Here is a 17,917-nt window from a genome sequence, read left to right on the forward strand (position 1 = left end):
GTCTACTGGGGAAGGAAGCTGTATATGCTACCAACTATAAAACCAGACAGGAAGTGATATGAGCACTACTAGAAACACAGTCGGTGGTATTCCAGGGATACAGAGGTTAGATTCTGTTTGGCAGGGGTTGGGGGTTAGATGGTGAGGCATGGGGCAGGAAAAACTCCATGAAAGATACAGTGTCATAGCTAAACTTGAAAGATTAAAGAGGTGTCTGTTTCCAGATGGAGTTAGAGAGGCACAGGGCAAGTTTGGGGAATGAGAGATTATCCACTCTGAAGGACAGGAGGTAGGAGGAGGATAAGACTGGGAAGCTGGTGGAGGACTGATCAGAAACTTTCAACACCAATTAAAAGAATTTGAACTTTAGGGGGTTGCCAGTAGGAAAACACTAAAGAATTTTTGAACCAGGGCTTTAAAAAGATAAATATGCAATGTGTATAATGTTGCTGGGGAGGTTACTTAGAAAATTCTTGCAGTAGTAGGCAAGAGATAGTGTAATGTTGGCATGTGGAAATGGAAAGGAAGTGACGGGTGCAGGAAGCCTGGCAGAGGTAGCTCCTACAGGATTGTTTGTACCTGCTGAGTGAAAAGGGAGAGGAAAGCAGCAAAGGTTAATGCCAGACTTTCAATCCACGCGACTCAGAGAATGGTGTGCTCCTTTCATCACTAGAAGTTCAAGGGAAAGAAAAGGTTGGGAAGGTATAAGTTGGAGGGTTACCTGTTGTACATATTGTAGTTGAGATTCCAAAAAGACATTCTGCTGGCAGAGTCTAGAACTAACTAGAAACGCAGGTCTGGAAGCACAGATGAAAAGGCTCATCTTGGAGGTTCTCGCAGTTGAAACTTCGCAAGTGGTTATGTTGTCTGAGTTGGAAGGAAGGGTTGAAAAAGAAAGGCTGAGGGCCTGAGATGGGATTTGGGGAATTATAGCAGCCAGCTGGAGTGGGAGCGGTGGAGAGAGGAGGAGTTGGTTAGAGACCGGACAAGCACCCGGAGAATGTGGTGTATGGGAGCCAAGGCAGCAAGTTTCAGGAAAGAAGGGAGAGGCCCGTGTTCACTACTACAGGCAGGCTGAGGACGGTGGGGACTGAGGGGAGAAGACCCCGATGTCCATCACTTTAATGCTTTCTGATTTTGTTGGTTTTAGTTTAGGGGATAGCTGCTTCCGTTTCTACGAATTAATAGACATTTGCATTCTTGGCCCAGGAGTCTGTCTGTACTCAGAAACCTAAATTTCATGCCTGATGTGTGTAAGATGTCTTCATATCTCACTACAGACTGGTGTGGGTGTGTACGTACTGGAATTCTCTGACAGAATGAGTAATACATGGCCTCTGTCAAGGTTCTTACTGGAATTTTGACCTGAAACTCCCGGTCTGTCAATGTTACTCCGCACCCACTCAACCTACCATTCTTCTGCCACTTTCGTGTGCCCTGTACTTCATGCTGCCTCTTCCTAGACTTATAGATATGCCCCGGAAGCAAGTGGCCATTTCTAGCAAAAAATATCAAAGGAGGACAATCAGAGAAGGAGTGTGAGGAAGGCAGGCAGAAGGTGCGAATACACATTGTTTTGCAGGCATCATTTAGATGCTTTGCCTCATAATCACCCTGTGAAGTAAGTAGTACTATCCCCATTTTACAGAGGAGGACACTGAGACGCAGAGAGGTTAAGTGACTTGCCCAAGATCACACAACTAGTAAGTTAAGTGTGAACACAGATCTGTCTCCAGAGCCATGAAATCCCACTGAGGCTCTGAGTTCAGAGTTCTGAAGCTGGTGTGCAGACCCAAGAGTCAGAGAAGCCCTGCCTTGCAGCCTGGGGAAGCCAGCTTTGGGCTGTGGTGCTTACATGGCTGTACCTCTTGCTGATGCTTGTGTCCTTTTTGCCTTAAGTTCTTCTAAAGTGTTCACTCATCCTCCAGTTCTTCCTGAGGAAGGCTTCACTCTGTAGAATTTGTGTTATTTTAAGGTCCACTAGCAAGAATTAAAGATTGATTGCCTCTAGGGAGTGGAGCTGGAATGAGAAGGGATGGGGCAGGAAGCTGTTGCTTTCATCACAAGACCTTGTACTAGTAGGGTTTTTTTAATCATGTTACTTTGATTTTATAAAAAGTCCCCTTAAGACCAGTATGTATTGAGATACAATAACAAATACTATGAATACACAAAAGAACACACTTTGTTATGTTAATGACTGTGAGATAAATTATAAAATCACAAAACCTACAATTAGCACATCTGTTCTTTTATGTGAAGGTTCGTAATGAGTTTTACAAGGATACACAGGGTGTAATACTGGTCTATGATGTTGGGCAGAAAGATTCCTTTGATGCCCTTGATGCGTGGCTGGCAGAGATGAAACAAGATCTCGGACCTCATGGAAACATGGAAAATATTGTATTTGCAGTGTGTGCCAACAAGGTAACTGCTTCGAGAACGGTATGCTCAACTTCCTGGGTTCATATGGGAAGAGTGCAGCTCTGAGTTTTGGGGAACAAATGAAAAGAAAAGAAGTCCTTATTCTATACCATAGGAATCAACAGCTTTTCAAAACATACATCCCCGAAACATGAAGAATAAAAATATAAACTCCTGTATGTCAGGATATTTATCTTCTTTTTTCTGGTGCTGTACGCGGGGAAGGGTATTGGTGGCTGAGCAGGGAGGTAGATCCTAGTAATTACACTCTGACCTGTTAGAGAAGGGACAGTCATTAGGTGCAGCATGCATTATGGAAATGTATGAAGAGCAGACTGTGGCCCCTTGAGCGTGGGAGAGATCACGAAGCCAACTTGTACAGAGGTGAGGAGCAGTTTTCTTAAAGGATAAAGTGGAAAGTGTGGGAGCAGGAACTTGTCATTTTGCCACAGAAAATCAGTCTATGTTCAATATTGGCTTTTTTTTTTTAATTTTTTTTTGGTCCCTTTTGGTCCTCGTAATTGTATATACTGATCCTGGCATTCATTTAAGAGTAGTTTTTGCCTCAGTAAAGGGTTGATGAAGACCTCACTGGGCCTGTGCTGTGGGTCAAGGTTGGGGTCTTCTCTCTGCCCCCCAACTTTCTATTTCAGATTGACTGTACCAAGCACCGCTGTGTAGATGAAAGTGAAGGGCGTCTGTGGGCCGAAAGCAAAGGGTTCCTGTACTTTGAAACTTCAGCACAAACTGGAGAAGGAATCAATGAGATGTTCCAGGTAAGCTAGCATTGTTTTGTTTGTTCCAAGGCTGACCGTGCCAAATTTTAGTTTAAATTATGAGAAGCAAAAATGTGATAGGAATTTCTCATTAGAATAAGCTCGTTCTTTTCAGAAGCTGGTGAAAAAAACATTAAGAGAGAGTGTGTTTGTGTGTGATGTCTGCCTGCTGTGTGCTCGAGACCACACCTGGCTGACTGTCAGAATTACCCTGGGAAATTCTTCAAAATATAGCTTTCCGGGTTCCAGACCTACTGGAAGTTTCCTGCTGTGGTGGAGCTTAGGAATCTATATTTTGAAAAAGCTTTCCAGGTGATTCTGACAATCATCAAGTTTAACAACAGTTATTATATACTTACTTATAGTAGAATAAAGATTTTCTTTAAAACTACCTTTGGTTAATGGTGTTACATTTGCATGAATAGTTAGATGGAAGCATTACTTTGGCAAAATTTCCTTGCTATAGCTAATATAATCCTACATGGTAGGAGTGCAGTTAGAGGATAGGAGACTGGCATTGCAGAGTCCAGCCAGTCACACATAAAAATAAGGTCTTACCCACCATGTAGGCAGTGGAAGGATGTATTCATATTGCAACCTGAATGGATGGTGATTTTTTAAAAATTACTAACCTTGAGTAATTTTTAAGGGAACGAGATTTGTTTGTTTGTTTATTTATATTTTTTTAGAGAGGGAGGGGGGCAGAGGGAGAGGGAGAAAAATAACCTTAAGCAGGCTCCAGGCCAACACAGAGCCTGATCCAGGCTTGATCTCACAACCCTGAGATCATGACCTGAGCTGAAATCAAGAGTTGGACACTTAACCAACTGAACCACCTGGGTGCCCAGAACAAGGCTTATTATTATTATTATTTTAAGATTTATTTATTTGAGAGAGAGAGAGAGAGAAAGAGAGAGCACGAGCAGGAGGGGCACAGGGACAGGGAGAGAGAGAAACTCACGCAGACTCCGAGCTGAGCATGGCACCCGATGTGGAGCTCGATCTCATGACTACGAGATAATGACCTGAGCCAAAACCAAGATTTGGATGCTTAACCAACTGCGCCCCCAGGCGCCCCCAGAACAAGGCTTTTTTAAAACAATAAATTAAAAAGTAAAGTCAATTCTTAATTACAGATACATTTGGAAATAAGTGGTGGCATGAATTATGCATTTTTTTTCTTATGAATATATCTGATATTTTGGGAATTTTTAGCATTTCAAATAATGTAGCTATACTATAAAGAGTTGCTCTTAATTATTGAGTGGGATTTTATTTAATCTTTTATGCTGAATTTCTTTCTCTTAAGATGTCACCACCCCTATTAGAAGACAGGTTTCATCCTTGACTGACAGGGCATCAGCAGCTTCTATTTCAAGAGTAAATAAGGTTGCTGTTGGCTTGCCACACTCCCTATTCTATTGAGTATATGAATCTGCGTGAGTTTGTACCTCTTTATGTGTAATAATGATACTTAATCATTTGAATAGTGTTTTACAATTCTGAAGAAGTTTACGTGTTTCATCTCATTTGAGACTTACTGTATGTGGCACGTTTTATTATCATTTCAGATGTTATAACATCTAAGAGTAGTAAAGTGACTTGTCCAAGGGGTATAAATAATGACTGTTGAAGATTAAATTTCTTTCAGCACTTTAAAGATGTTGGTCTATTCTCTTCTGGTCTCTCTTGCAACTCATGAGATGTTAGCATCCATTCTTACTCTTATTCTTCTGCGCATAATGTGTTGGGGGGTTTTTCCGCTCTAGCCACTTTATCTCTGACTTTCAGCTTTGGACTATGTGACTAGATGTGATTCTCTTAAAATTTATCCTCTTTATAGTTATCCTCTTTATATTTATCTTTATATTTATTTATTGGTGTTTCTTGAGTTTCTCAGATAGCTAGGCAGGTGTTTTTTTTTTTTTTTTTTTTTAAAGATTTTATTTATTTATTTGACAGAGACAGCCAGCGAGAGAGGGAACACAAGCAGGGGGAGTGGGAGAGGAAGAAGCAGGCTCATAACGGAGGAGCCTGATGTGGGACTCGATCCCAGAACGCTGGGATCACGCCCTGAGCCGAAGGCAGACGCCTAACCGCTGTGCCACCCAGGCGCCCCGCTAGGCAGGTGTTTTGCACCATTATTTGTTCAAAATTTTTTTGGCTTTGTTTTCCATTCTTTTCCTTCCTGATCTCCATTTGATTTTGTCCCACACTCCTTGAGACTATGTTATTTTTCTTTCCTTTTCTCTATTTTTCAGATCGCATAGTCTTTAGTGGTCTGACTTTCAACTGCTTTTAAATCCACTGAGTGAATTTTTCAATTCAATACTTTTCAGTCCTAGAATTTGCATTTGATTTTCTTGTGTAGTTCCTGGTTCTCTGCTGAGATTCTCTATCTGTTCACTTATTAAGACTATATTTTCCTTTACCTCTTTGAAATATTTATAATAGCTCCTTTATTTTTTTTTTAAAGATTTTATTTATTTATGTGACAGAGAGACAGCCAGTGAGAGAGGGAACACAGCAGGCGAGTGAGAGAGGAAGAAGCAGGCTCCCAGCAGAGGAGCCCGATGTGGGACTCGATCCCAGAACGCCGGGATCACGCCTGAGCCGAAGGCAGACGCTTTAACGACTGCGCTACCCAGGCACCCCTATAATAGCTCCTTTAAAGTCTTTGTCTGCAAAGTCCAATATCTGAACCATCTTGGGCCCGGTTTCTATTGACAGCTTTTTTTCCCTTTGAATCACATTTTCTTGTTCCTTTGTGTGAGTAGTGATTTTTGATTGAACACCAGACATTGTGCATAATATATTGTAGAGGGTCTAGATTCTTTACTTTGCTCAGCAGAATATTGGTTCTTGTTTCACTGGGCAGTTATTGACAGATTACATTTAACTTGCATGGGCTTGCTTTTTGCTTTTGTAGCAAGAATCTGAAGGAAGCCCAAAGTGTTGCCCAAGCTCTTCTAACTTGGTAGAACTCAGCCTTCAAATTCTGTCTCCTTTGCAGATCTTGTCAGCTCTTGGGTTTGGATTTTGTCAGGATGAGTCTACTACAAGCCATAGCCTTTCTGTGATGTCTCAGCTAGATACTAGGGGTACTAATGAGGTAGTAAGGCAATCTCTGTGCTCTGGCAAGGTCAGACTGTAGTGTTTCAGGAATGCCTCTTCCCAAAGCACCACTAGACCTCCAGTGTATTTGTTCTATTCTCAATCCCATGGTAAGCCTCAGGTGATCTCACCCTCTGTATGTATAACCTAAACCTCAGCTACAGATTAGTGGGGAACCCTCACATGGACTTCTGGGGCCCAACCCTGCATCGTTCCTTCCTCTCCAATGCCCTGCTCTGTAGATTCTAACCACTTCCATATCCTTAACCTCTGATCTCTGTCTCTTTAATTCAGTGGGACTTTGGGAATACTCAGACCAACTCTCTGTTACCTGGTCAGGAAATGGACTCCAGGTAGAAAACCAAGTGGCAGTATTGCCCTTGCTGTTGTCCACTACCTGAAAATAGTTGCTTCATATATCTGTCCATTTTGATAGTAGTTAATGGCAGGAATTCTAGTCCGGTACCCATCACTCTGTCATGGCTGGAACTTAGACACAGAATGTAAATAGAATTTTGACTTCAATTCTACTGTTCACCACACCACAGCTGGCCCTTCTAAACCATGTCTGTTATGAGTGAATACTTGTGTCTTCAGAAATCTGTGAGTGTTTATATTTTAGTTTAACTTATAAACTGGGGGAAAACCTTTCTGATGCAGAGCACAAGCAAACATCTGTGAACTGTGATGACTTTTAGGTTGCCTTTATCATTTCAGATAAATCTTGGGTAGCACTAATGGATAAATTAATCTGTTTAAAACAGGCTAACAAGGAATGTAATAAAGCTATTATGTAAGCAAACACTTAGAAGCAATGCTTTCCTGCTGGTTCAATTTAATAAATATTTTCTTTGTTTCCTATATACTTATAGACACTTTATGTCAGAAAGGAACTTAGTTTTGTCTTATTCACATTGTGAACAGAGAGTAAGATAGAATAATAAATCATGTTACCTCTTCTTTTGTCTTGCTATCTAGTGGCTTTTCCTTTGGCACCCTTCTCACAAATCAAGTCTTCTTGTTTAGGTTGCCAAGCTATTAGCTATTACTGGAGATAAGAAGGAGGAGTCTAAGAGAAATAGAAAAATTTTAGACAATAACAGGAGCTATAGAAATATCTGAAAAAGAAGAGGAAGAGATTAAAAAAGAGATGGAGGAAAGAAGAGATGTGTCAATTTGAAAGCAGTATAATGTATTAAATGAGTCTTTTGAGCAAAGTTATCTAACAATAGTAACGGGGCACAGGGTATGAAGTAGGAGCAGGATCAAAAAATAGTTTTCGCTTCTAAAAACATCAAAAACATAGGCAAAGAATCTGAACAATTTACAGAAGAAAGAAACCCACTGAGCATATGAAAAGACACTCAATTTCACTTAAAATTAAAGAAACTCAAATCCAAACTGTGTGCTACACATAGGTTTGGCAAAAGTGAAGCTGTACTGTATGCCTGGTAGCAACAAGGGGATAGTGGCCGACACTGTGATGGGGCTATAAACTGGCACAGGTGTTTTGTAGGAAAGTTGTCAAAATCAAAAATGAAAATGTCTGTACACCGTTATTTAGTACTTCTCCTTTTAGGAATTAATCTGAAAGCAGTATCTCCACAAGAGTGCAGACACACACACACACACACACACACACACACACACACAAAGTATTCACTAAAGCACTGTGTGTAGTAGCAAAACCTGGAAACAATCGACTTGTCTAAGAAAATAGGGAGTGGAGTTGGTTAAATAAATTAAGAGTCGCACAGTGACATGCTGAACAGTCATTAAAAAGGATGAAGAAAGTGTCTATATATACTTTCTCTCTAGAGAAGGAGTCCAGGATGTATTTTTTTAAGAGATATTATTTAAAAGTAATCTCTATACCCAACATGGGGCTCAAACCCACAACCCCAAGTTCAAGAGTTGTACACTCTGCCAACTAAAACAGCCAGGTGCCCCTGTATTTTTATGTGGAAAAAATGCAAGGAGCTAAGCAGTATGTTTAATATGCTTTCTTTTATGTCACTGTTTAGTGTGTAGATGGTTGTACTGGTATTCCGATAGAAGATTTTTCAGGAAAGATACTCAAAGAATATTAACAACGGTTACTTCAAGGGGAGGAACGGAGATAGTTTTCATTTTATACTTTTATTTACTATTTGAATTTTTCTAACAAGTGTTCATCTACTACCTCTTAACCTCAAGTGTGGTTGTTTGAGGGTAGGATTATGAGCCATTTAAAGTTTATTCCTTATACTTTTGTGTGCTTAAAAAAATACACAAGCACGTACATACACATGTAAACACACGTATAGAATAAAAGAAACAATCTTCCAAACTATATATTTGCTTTGTGGTGAATTTTAAGTAATTGGAATATATTAAAATTCTTTAAGTTATACTTAAAAGGAATTCCTATTTTCATAATATCAGTTCTATTCTGGGATGATTTCTTTTTGCAGACCTTTTATGTATCCATAGTTGATTTATGTGAAAATGGCGGGAAACGTCCTATCACGAATAGCAGTGCTAGTTTCACCAAAGAACAAGCAGACACCATTCGCAGAATTCGAAACAGTAAAGACAGTTGGGACATGTTGGGAGTCAAACCTGGGGCCTCGAGGTAAGCAATGCTCTGGAATATTAGTGCTGAGTTCTATCCCGGAGAAGAACTCAGCTGTCGACATCATGAGTCTGATATATCTTCTTGTAATTGGCTGGAAATAGGAAGATGTGTGGAAATGCATTAGATTATGTAATAATTCTTCTTCAGTGAATTAACTGAATGCCAGAGAAACAAAGTAGAGGGCACAGTGGCCTGATGAAGGAACTCTGCAGCGTATTCACATGAATACTTTCGGAAATGGTGTGCTCTGCTTTTGTCTGTGTTGAATGGGAGCCCTGAAGCAAATATAACCTTAAAAAAATACCTTACAAAAGAGAAATCTTAAATCAGAATTTCAGAATTTTAGAAGAGGAAAAGGATATTAGCATCTTATCCAGACATTTCATTGTATAGGTGAGAAAACTGGAATTCAGTGAGACTAAACACATGTCCAAAGACCCTAGGAGTTAGTGGTAGAATTGGTTCTTGACCTTGAACACTGTGTGTCTGGCTGGCTCTGTCTTTCTGCGGCCCTCAGAATCCTGCTAGGTCCTCATCTGTGGATGAATTTATGTTAAATGGTTTTATTTTTAGCCAAAAGAAATATTTGGGAGGAAGAGAAATACAATCACTATTCTTTGTTGCTTGTGCAAGGAGAAATCCTTGTTCGGTATGGTTATATAACTTCTAACAATAGAACACTTCTGTTACTGTACATATTATGAATTTTATTGTAATTACAAGGGTTCTCAGATCTTTTTACTTTGCACCATAGCTTTCTTCCCCATCCTTCTCCCTTTCTACTTTGTCACCTTGATTCCCACAAAAAAAAAGAAAAAAGAAAAGAAAAGAAAAGAACGTGTTGAAATACCTTGTTGGTACCAATGGCATTAAGTTTCTCTTTTCCGTTTTGGTCTCATAGCCTATCTTCAGGTCCAGAAGGCGAGACGGCAGGGGAAGAGGAAGATAGTTACTGGTCACCTCGGCTTGCCAGGCCTTACAGAGAAGGCTTTAAACACATGAACAGTTTGGGTGATCTTGTGTATATAGCACAGTTAATTGGTGTCTTTTAAATGTCCTTTTGGATCTCCATAGTCTCATTCTAACGTCTTCCGTTTCACCGTCAAGGGAGACTGGCTCTAAACGGAAGAAACTTTACTTATTTAGAACAGTGTTTATTAAGGAAAAAGAAACTCCGTGTTCCTTATGTATTTATTATGTTAATTGGAATCTACCAAAATGTACGGGACCTCCATAAGTTCTCTACCACTGACCAATATAAACATGTGCTTCTCTTACCTCTGTCTCTCTGGGTCTATCAAACTAACTTTGTGTGACAGTGAGCACATTTGAGCAGAACCTAACAACGATGTTTGAAGGTTATAAAGAGTTTTCCTGTTTGTTCACTGCCATGTTTACTGTTCTTGAACTTCTAGAAAATCTTCATCTTCAGCAGAATTAATATATTTGTTACTTTGTTAAATGTGTTTGTTAATACATTTGTTATTTTGGAGAATTCTGGCAATTCAAATTTCTTCAGAAAGGGAGAATATGATTCTTGTTAGCTAATATCAAAATTATCTATGTAAAAAAAGCCCCATGCATGTTTTAGAACAAGAGAATTCAGGGTTTAAGAGCAGAAAAAGCCTTAGAATGCATACCCCAACCCTAGAGGACCATGAACATGGCCCTGTGACCTCAGTCTTTCCCAGTGGACACCCAAGACTTTCCATCACATGCAAACAATCAAAGACCATGTCTCTAATTTGGAGAGCCAAACAGAAATCCTTCTGATAAAACGTAAAGGACAAAAGCTAGGAAAGCACCATATCCAGGCTTATTGGGTAACTGGAACTGGAACCCTGAATCACAAAAAGAAGGTGGGAAATAAAACTATCTGGTAAGGACAGAGGTAAACCTGACCAGAGGAGGAGCTGGGTACTTAGAAGCTTCTGAAGGCCTGACACCAGAGGATGGTGAAGGGCAGGGAGATGGACAGCCAGTCCCTGCTTATTGAAGAGCTCAGAAGCCTAAAGACCCCTCCCGGAGCTCTCTTGGTCTTTGGCAAACATTCACTGTACTGCCCTTTTCCTCTCTGGGTAATGTTCCCTTCTCTTTTGTTTCTCTTTGGTCTCAGGAGCTTGCTGGAGCTCTTGGGTACCCCCATCTGCAGCATCTCTTGGTCAATGGTGTCACCATCTTCCCTGAGTCTCAGCATCCCCCTGACCCTGGAACTCATTTCCGCCCCTTTTCTTCCATCTCCTCTACCTGTATCTCCAGCTCATCACCTGCTTCTGCCGACTCTTCTTCTGTGTTAATCTCTTAGCCTCCCTTGATCCAGGCGCTTGTACTTGTGCTGGGCTTCTCTTAACAACCTCCTACCTGTCTCCTAATTTCAAGAAACAGCTTTCTCAGCACCTTCTTTGTCACAAAACACCTACTGATGTCATTGTTTATCAAATCTACTTTTTTGTTGTTGTTTTAAGGCCCTTCTCTTACTGACCGCTGCTTCCTGGCCAACTTCGTTTTTGTTACTCCCCCAGCAGTGATCTCGTGGAACTTCCTGCCACGGCCATGGTGTTCCTAGTTCCTAGCCTCTGCCAGCTCTCCCCGTTGCTCTTTGTTTCCCCACTTCCTTCAGAATCCCACTCCAGAGGCCTTCGCCGATCACCCCGTGCCCTCATCGCTTCAGTCAACAAAGATTTGCTGGGTGCCTGCTCCGTGCCAAGGACCTTTTCCATGGATTGTTCTTTACCAGGCATTTTCTTGGTGTTTTGATACTCAATTCACATTGTATTTCTTTTTCTACTTGTCTGTAATGTATTATTTATTTGTTTATTGTTTGTTTCTGAGTCCTTTAGTCCCACTTTTGAGAAAAGGTAGTAATGATTTGGGAGATTCTTACTGCAAGAGATATGATGTCAGTCCAGACAGCCAAAGTGCCGTGAGTGGGGGCTGACCCTGTCGCTGACGTACAGCTTGGCTTCTTTCTCGTAGGGATGAAGTCAACAAAGCCTACCGGAAACTCGCCGTGCTGCTTCACCCCGACAAGTGCGTGGCACCTGGTAGTGAAGATGCCTTCAAAGCGGTCGTGAATGCCCGGACAGCCCTCCTGAAAAACATCAAGTAGGAAGTAAGAGAAAAAGACAAGTGCGGGCCTCAAGTACAAACTGTCCCAGAAGTGAAATAACCAACATGGATTTTTTTTTTTCCTCCACAAAAATCTTACTGCTTTTTCTCTCATGTTGTCATTTGTAAATTAGAAATTCAGGTGCCTGTGACCATTTTACAGAGCGGAGGAGAGAACCAAGCGCCACTTGTACGTATAGTTCGTTTCCTGTCTTCAAATAATCTGAACTTTGTTCTTCCTTCATTTGTGAGCTCGATAATGGTAGCATCCCTCACGCACTTCACTCAGGGCAGTCCAGGAGGTTTCTGGAGAGAGGAAGGGGCACAGGACGACCCTTTCGCTTTTTCTTTTCCTTTTTTTAAAGTTCATCAGGGAAGGAGACAGCAGAAACAGAAGGAAACAATAACAAAACCCCTGAAAGTTTGGTGGGACCTCACAAGCAAGTTGCTCCTTGTATGACTTCCTCAGGTAGTATTTGAACCATCGATTAATCTCTAATTAATGAACTCCTGAGAGCCCTTTGGAAGTTGGTGAATCGAGGTGACACAGTTCCAAATTGAGCAGCCCTTTGAGGACATGCACTCTGTCCCCTTCTCCGGCCACCAGGGGGAGAGACAAGCTAGTCCTTGGAGAGAAAAGGAGGTGGCAGCCCCGAGTTCTGGGAACACTGGCTGCTGCTCGTCTTGCCCCTGGATCTGAGGCCTTTCTTTGGCAACGGAACCGGGGCTGGTAGCAGTAGGGAGCATGGTGCACCTGGGAAGCAGGAGTCAGACCCCACACAGACGTGCTTGCAGGTCACACCAGAGCTCGTGTACGCGTCCCCGAGGGCAAGGCCAGGGGCACAGCCAGCCTGGCTTGGACTTGTCTGATGTCCCTAGGAGAGCCTGTGGATGAGGCTTCTGCCTTTTCTTGTTTCTGCGTCGTTTGCCACGGATAGGTGGGAAAGGCAGGGGCATGCCTCTACAAGCCCGGCCTCTTCTTCACTTATCTGCGTGAGTCCCTTCTTTTCCTCCTCTCTCCTTTTCTCTCTCTCTCTCTTTTTTCTTTTTAATATACCACATCTGTCATGTTTCTCTTCTTGAATCCCTGGCTTTTGACCACTGCCTCTTCTACCCTCCCTAATGAGCCTTGACCTTACAATCCTCCCATACAAGCCCTGGTTGACCAGAGACAAGTATGGATCCTTTGGGTGTCGGTGGAAGGAGAGATCTTAAGGCCTGTGTGGGAAGAAGCTCTTATTTTTGCTTGGGCTCCATATTTCTAAATAGTAATATTTTTAAACTATAGATTATGAAAGCTAATTTCACGTAGAGAAATGCATTCTCTTGCCATAGTCTCCTCCTCAATATCCGAGGAGTGGATGAAGATCAAGTATATCAGGACTGGCCATTCTTCCAGAGCTTTCAGAACTGGTCTCGCTGTTTGACCCATTATATCATCAATCTCAGTACAATACTCATACTTTTAGTTGTGCCCGTCCTGCACTAATTGGGCTTTAAGGTATATAAAATGTGAATTTTAAACAGCTATCCCATATTGATCACCACATAGCATTCACCTTCTACCAAGAAAGAGAAGCCGCTTTGGTTTAATTCCAGCCCTCTGCAGTCTTCTGGATTCCTCTGCTTCTGCTGGGTTCTTCTGGATTCTTCTGCTTCTCCAAAGCAGCTTCCCTTTGTATGGCTGCACTTGGGCTGCACTGAGCTTGTCATCAGGAAACCAGAGCATTGTTTTCTAGTATGACTTTTCATCTTGGTGATACTGAAAATGCTTCTTTTTTTATGAATTGAGTCTAATACATGATTTCCTGGGGATTTTTCTCTGGACTTTTAATTTTAAATAGCTTCTGGGATTGCAAAACTCCAACCCAAAGTTCTTCTGAATTTAAATTTGCTTAAGGCCTTCTTCGTGCCTAAAGTAATTAAATGTAGGTCTATTCTTGCAGCAGAACTTGAGTCAAATAAACGAGGAGGGATTGTGCATGGTAACGTCAGCCCGAACTGACACGACAGCTCACTGAGTACATGGCCCTGTATGAAGCCTGTGCCAGTTTTCCTCACTTAGTAAAGACCAGATTGGTCGCCTCATTCAGCTGCGGTGTGCCGAGGAGCAGTTTCAGCAGTTCTTAGTGGTTCCGTTCCTATATAGCGAGTGATTGTTGAAATTTAGCCTGATTTTGGTTCAGGGTCTTGGAACTCAGTTCCCACTCCTTCCTTATTCATGTTAAGGATGGCCACGAACTACTTCATTTATGTAAAAGAAAGAAAAGAAGAAAGTTAAGCTTCAGGGTCCTAGAATTTGTCCGAGTGCCATAATCCTTGAGTAGAATGTAAAGGGATAATAAAGCGTGATCTGCAATGCAAAGTTTTTTTGTACTAACTTCATACAAAACTTTGCAGACCTCTGCGCATTAAATTTATATTCTCGGTGCAAATATGTACTTTGTAGTTCAACTTGATGAAACTCCTTCAGCCAGTTTGTATTAGGATTTCAAAATACACCGGCAAGAGTAACAACTAGCAGAATCATTCCATTGGCTAAAAAAATGTGATGGAGAATCTTGTTTTTCAGAAGAGAATAAGTTTGAGCAGTTCTTATGAAAGCCATTACTTCCGTGTCTGAGTCACCAAGAATGAACAGTTTGAAAGCTTGTTAGAAATCCCTTGAGGCATTTCCAACTAATTGCCCATCCTACCTAAGCACTTTAAAATACACCGTCCTTTTTTCCCTCTGTTCCCCTTTGGGGCTTCTTTTGAGTTGATGTCCTCAGCTGTCAACCGTTCTGCTTTAGCCTTGTCATTTCGCGTCTTCCCATACGTGTGTCCTGGGCTCCGTCAGCCTGTTAGCTCGAGTCCAGGCCTCGAGTAGAGAGCTGCTGCGCGGGATGAACTGCCGCATCCTGTTCTTCGGGGGCACACCGTTCTGAAAGGCTTACATTTACCTCAGGAAACGTACTCTAGTGTGTTCTCATGCATTGAATTCTCAACTGGTAAATAATTTCTTTATACCCGTCAACCAGTATCTAATTCACTGCCAGTTAAAAGAGCCATAGATAAGGCAGCTGAGTTTCTGAAAGAAAGCCAGAGTAAGTAAGCAGCCCCTGCAGGCCCTGCATCAGTACCACAGTTCCTCATAGAATCGTGACCGAATCTCGAGGGGGAGGGAGGTAGTTCAGGCCCAAGTTAGAAAGGGTGGGGCCGCGTGCGGATTGCCTCTGACAGTGACAGTGACAGCGCCCTTCTCAAAGGCACTTTCAGTGGGCGCTGGAATGTCACTCCCTTCCCCACCATGCTCCATCTAGCTCACTCTGAGTCTGCCAACGTTTTGCAAAACTTTTGAAAATGACTTTAGCTGCAAAAGAGAGCTACCCACCTTCCATTGCAAGTTTTGCAAAGTGAAGAAAGGTCCACACTTCTCATATTTGGTATTAGCACAATCGTAAGACAGTCAGTAACATTTGTGCATTGGTTTTTCCATTAAACGTTTCTAGAAAAGACAAAAGCTTAAATTCGTGACGTGGGGAAGTTAGAGTGTGTCTAACAAGCAGTGCAATATTAAGCCATGCCAAAAAGGCCCTGGGGTGAAGTGACTTGTTGGCAGGTTGGACGGTTTGGGTTAGTGTCCTGCAGTGATTTCCCGCCGGGCGTTTGTCCCCGTGACTGTGAACGCAGAGTATCTAAAGAAACCCTTCGCTCTTACGAGGTAATTTACGTATTTGCGTTCTGTCGAATTAACTGAAAATGTTAAATCTGACAGTTGTTTATGTCTTGTATAGAGAGTGTCATATGTATTTATGTTGTGTATTTTTATAAAATAAAGCCAAAACTCAAACACTGGTCTGTGGGCTGCACTTCTTCGTTGAGACGCTGGTCTTTAACGTAAAACGTACTAGTCCAGAAGCAGCCCAGTCCCTCACCAACTGAGACCTGACAGAGGACATCTTGCTTGAGTTTCCTGTTGGGAAATGGAGGAAGTGTTATTCATCAGTCCCTCAGGTGAGTCTAACCTTATTAAGTCCTGGTGAAAGTGTTTTGATCTCTTAAAGAAGGATACTAATATAATGTTTGCCTTTTTAATCCAGATGAAACTGTTACCATCCTATTTTAATAATGCAGCTCTCGGCTGATTAACTTACTAATTCAGTCAACTGGTCCCTGGAAACAAGAATCCTTAAGTAACAGACTGTTGTGAACTCAGAATTTTGAAAGTGAAAGCCTGGTAGCACCAACCCAGCGAAGGCAGTGTCTCTCGGAAGCCTTTACACAGGCCTGTAATTTTCATTATGAACGATGTATGTTCTCACCTGAGAACGCACGCCACTCTTTTGCGGAACTGCTCTACTCTCTCCAAACTGCTAGCAAGGGGAGCTGCCAAAGTCTCCTCTGAGCCACCTTTTGCTTCCTAGCCATCCAGATTGGTCCATGAGATGGGAATGTCACCCAGGCTGAACCAATCGGCATCCTTCTCTGGGATCGTTCTCACTGGAGCTAGGAAAACAAACTTCCTCTCGGGAGAGGAAGATGGGAGGAGTCCTGCTGGTGCTGGCAACCATAATTCCAATGTCATGGAAAACATTCTGAAAGAATGAAGCAGACATTCATAAAGAGACAGAGTCCTGGGGCACCTGGGTGGCTCACAGTCATTGAGTGTCTGCCTTCAGCTCAGGTCATGATCCCAGGGTCCTGGGATCGAGCCGTGCATCGGGCTCCCTGCTCGGCAGGAAGCCTGCTTCTCCCTCTCCCACTCCTGCTGCTTGTGTTCTATCTCTTGCTGTCTCTCTCTCTGTCAAATAAATAAAATCTTTAAAAAAGAGAGAGAGAGAGTCCTGATGGCAAAGACTTGCCTTCTAGTCCCTGAGGTCCTCTGAGCTCGTTGTCCTTTAAGCCCATATGCCACCCCAGAATCCTTCCTACAAACCTCCAACCCCTGTTTTCTGCTCAGGTTACTTGGAGTTTGCTGTCCATTACTTGAAACTAAAAGGATATTAGAAGATAGTAGACCGCAAGGATTGTAAGCGAGGGTGAGAAGGCTATGGTCTGCAGATGGGTACAACATTCGATAGAGATGTCATTAACACTTATATATTATCATATATTCCATTACTTGATATTTCTCAGTTGGAGTCTTTGGCTATGACTTAATCCAATAGTAGCCAGTTGTAAACTGAAAAGCAAAATTAGGTTTATTCAGTTTATTTCAGGGCCCATTTAAGATGCAAAATACTTGTAATTTCTTAAATTTCTAATTAAATTTTATTGTTAAAGTGTTCATTTGCCATGCATGTATTGAGCACCTACTATGCGTCGGCCTGTTCTAGGCACTGAGTGTATAACTGAGCTCAGGACCAGCAAAAATCCCTGCCCTGTGTCACTTAGCATTCTAGTGTGTGTGTGTGTGTGTGTGTGTGTCTGTGTGTGTGTGTGTGTGTGTGCGTGTGTGTGTGTGTGTGTGTGTAGTTTTGAAGAAAGGTTCTTTCTTTTCCTTTTCCTTTTTTTTTAAAGATTTTATTTATTTATCAGAGCGAGAGAGAGAGAGGGTACAAGCAGGGGGAGCGGCAGGCATAGGAGGAAGCAGGCTCCCCACTGAGCAAGGACCCCGATGCACGATTCCATCCCAGGACCCTGGGATCATGACCTGAGCCGAAGGCAGACACTTAACCAACTGAGCCACCCAGGCGTCCCAGGTTCTTTTTTTTCTATAGGCTTATTTATTATTTCCTATAGGTTTATTTCCAAAGAGGCAAGTTTGTACTTTTTGAGAAGTATTCAAGATATGCAATTTGGACTTAATACTCCGATTGCTACTAATCTATGATACTGTAGATCATAGGGGTTGTTAAAATGCTGTATTAAGGGTTTTTTGGAGAACTTAGTCATT

General features: G+C 42.0%; 1 protein-coding gene across 2 annotated transcripts in view; it reads left to right on the top strand.

Moving 5' to 3' along the window:
• The window catches only part of DNAJC27 (DnaJ heat shock protein family (Hsp40) member C27), a 32,782-nt gene extending 16,907 nt beyond the window's left edge, over positions 1 to 15,875 (top strand). The window contains exons 4-7 of one of the 2 annotated variants that reach the window (XM_045809292.2): positions 2,323 to 2,427; positions 3,078 to 3,200; positions 8,768 to 8,928; positions 11,908 to 15,875. In XM_045809292.2, the coding sequence (XP_045665248.1) occupies positions 2,323 to 2,427; positions 3,078 to 3,200; positions 8,768 to 8,928; positions 11,908 to 12,040 (522 nt within the window). In that variant the 3' untranslated portion in view covers positions 12,041 to 15,875. Of the gene's footprint in view, positions 1 to 2,262; positions 2,428 to 3,077; positions 3,201 to 8,767; positions 8,929 to 11,907 lie in introns of both variants that reach the window. The other variant, XM_045809291.2, reaches the window with a different exon arrangement.
• The last annotated feature ends 2,042 nt before the right edge of the window (positions 15,876 to 17,917 follow it).

This window comes from Ursus americanus, chromosome 7 (assembly GCF_024610735.1).
Source record: "Ursus americanus isolate L20-20 chromosome 7, mUrsAme1.1.p, whole genome shotgun sequence".
NCBI lineage: Eukaryota > Metazoa > Chordata > Mammalia > Carnivora > Ursidae > Ursus > Ursus americanus.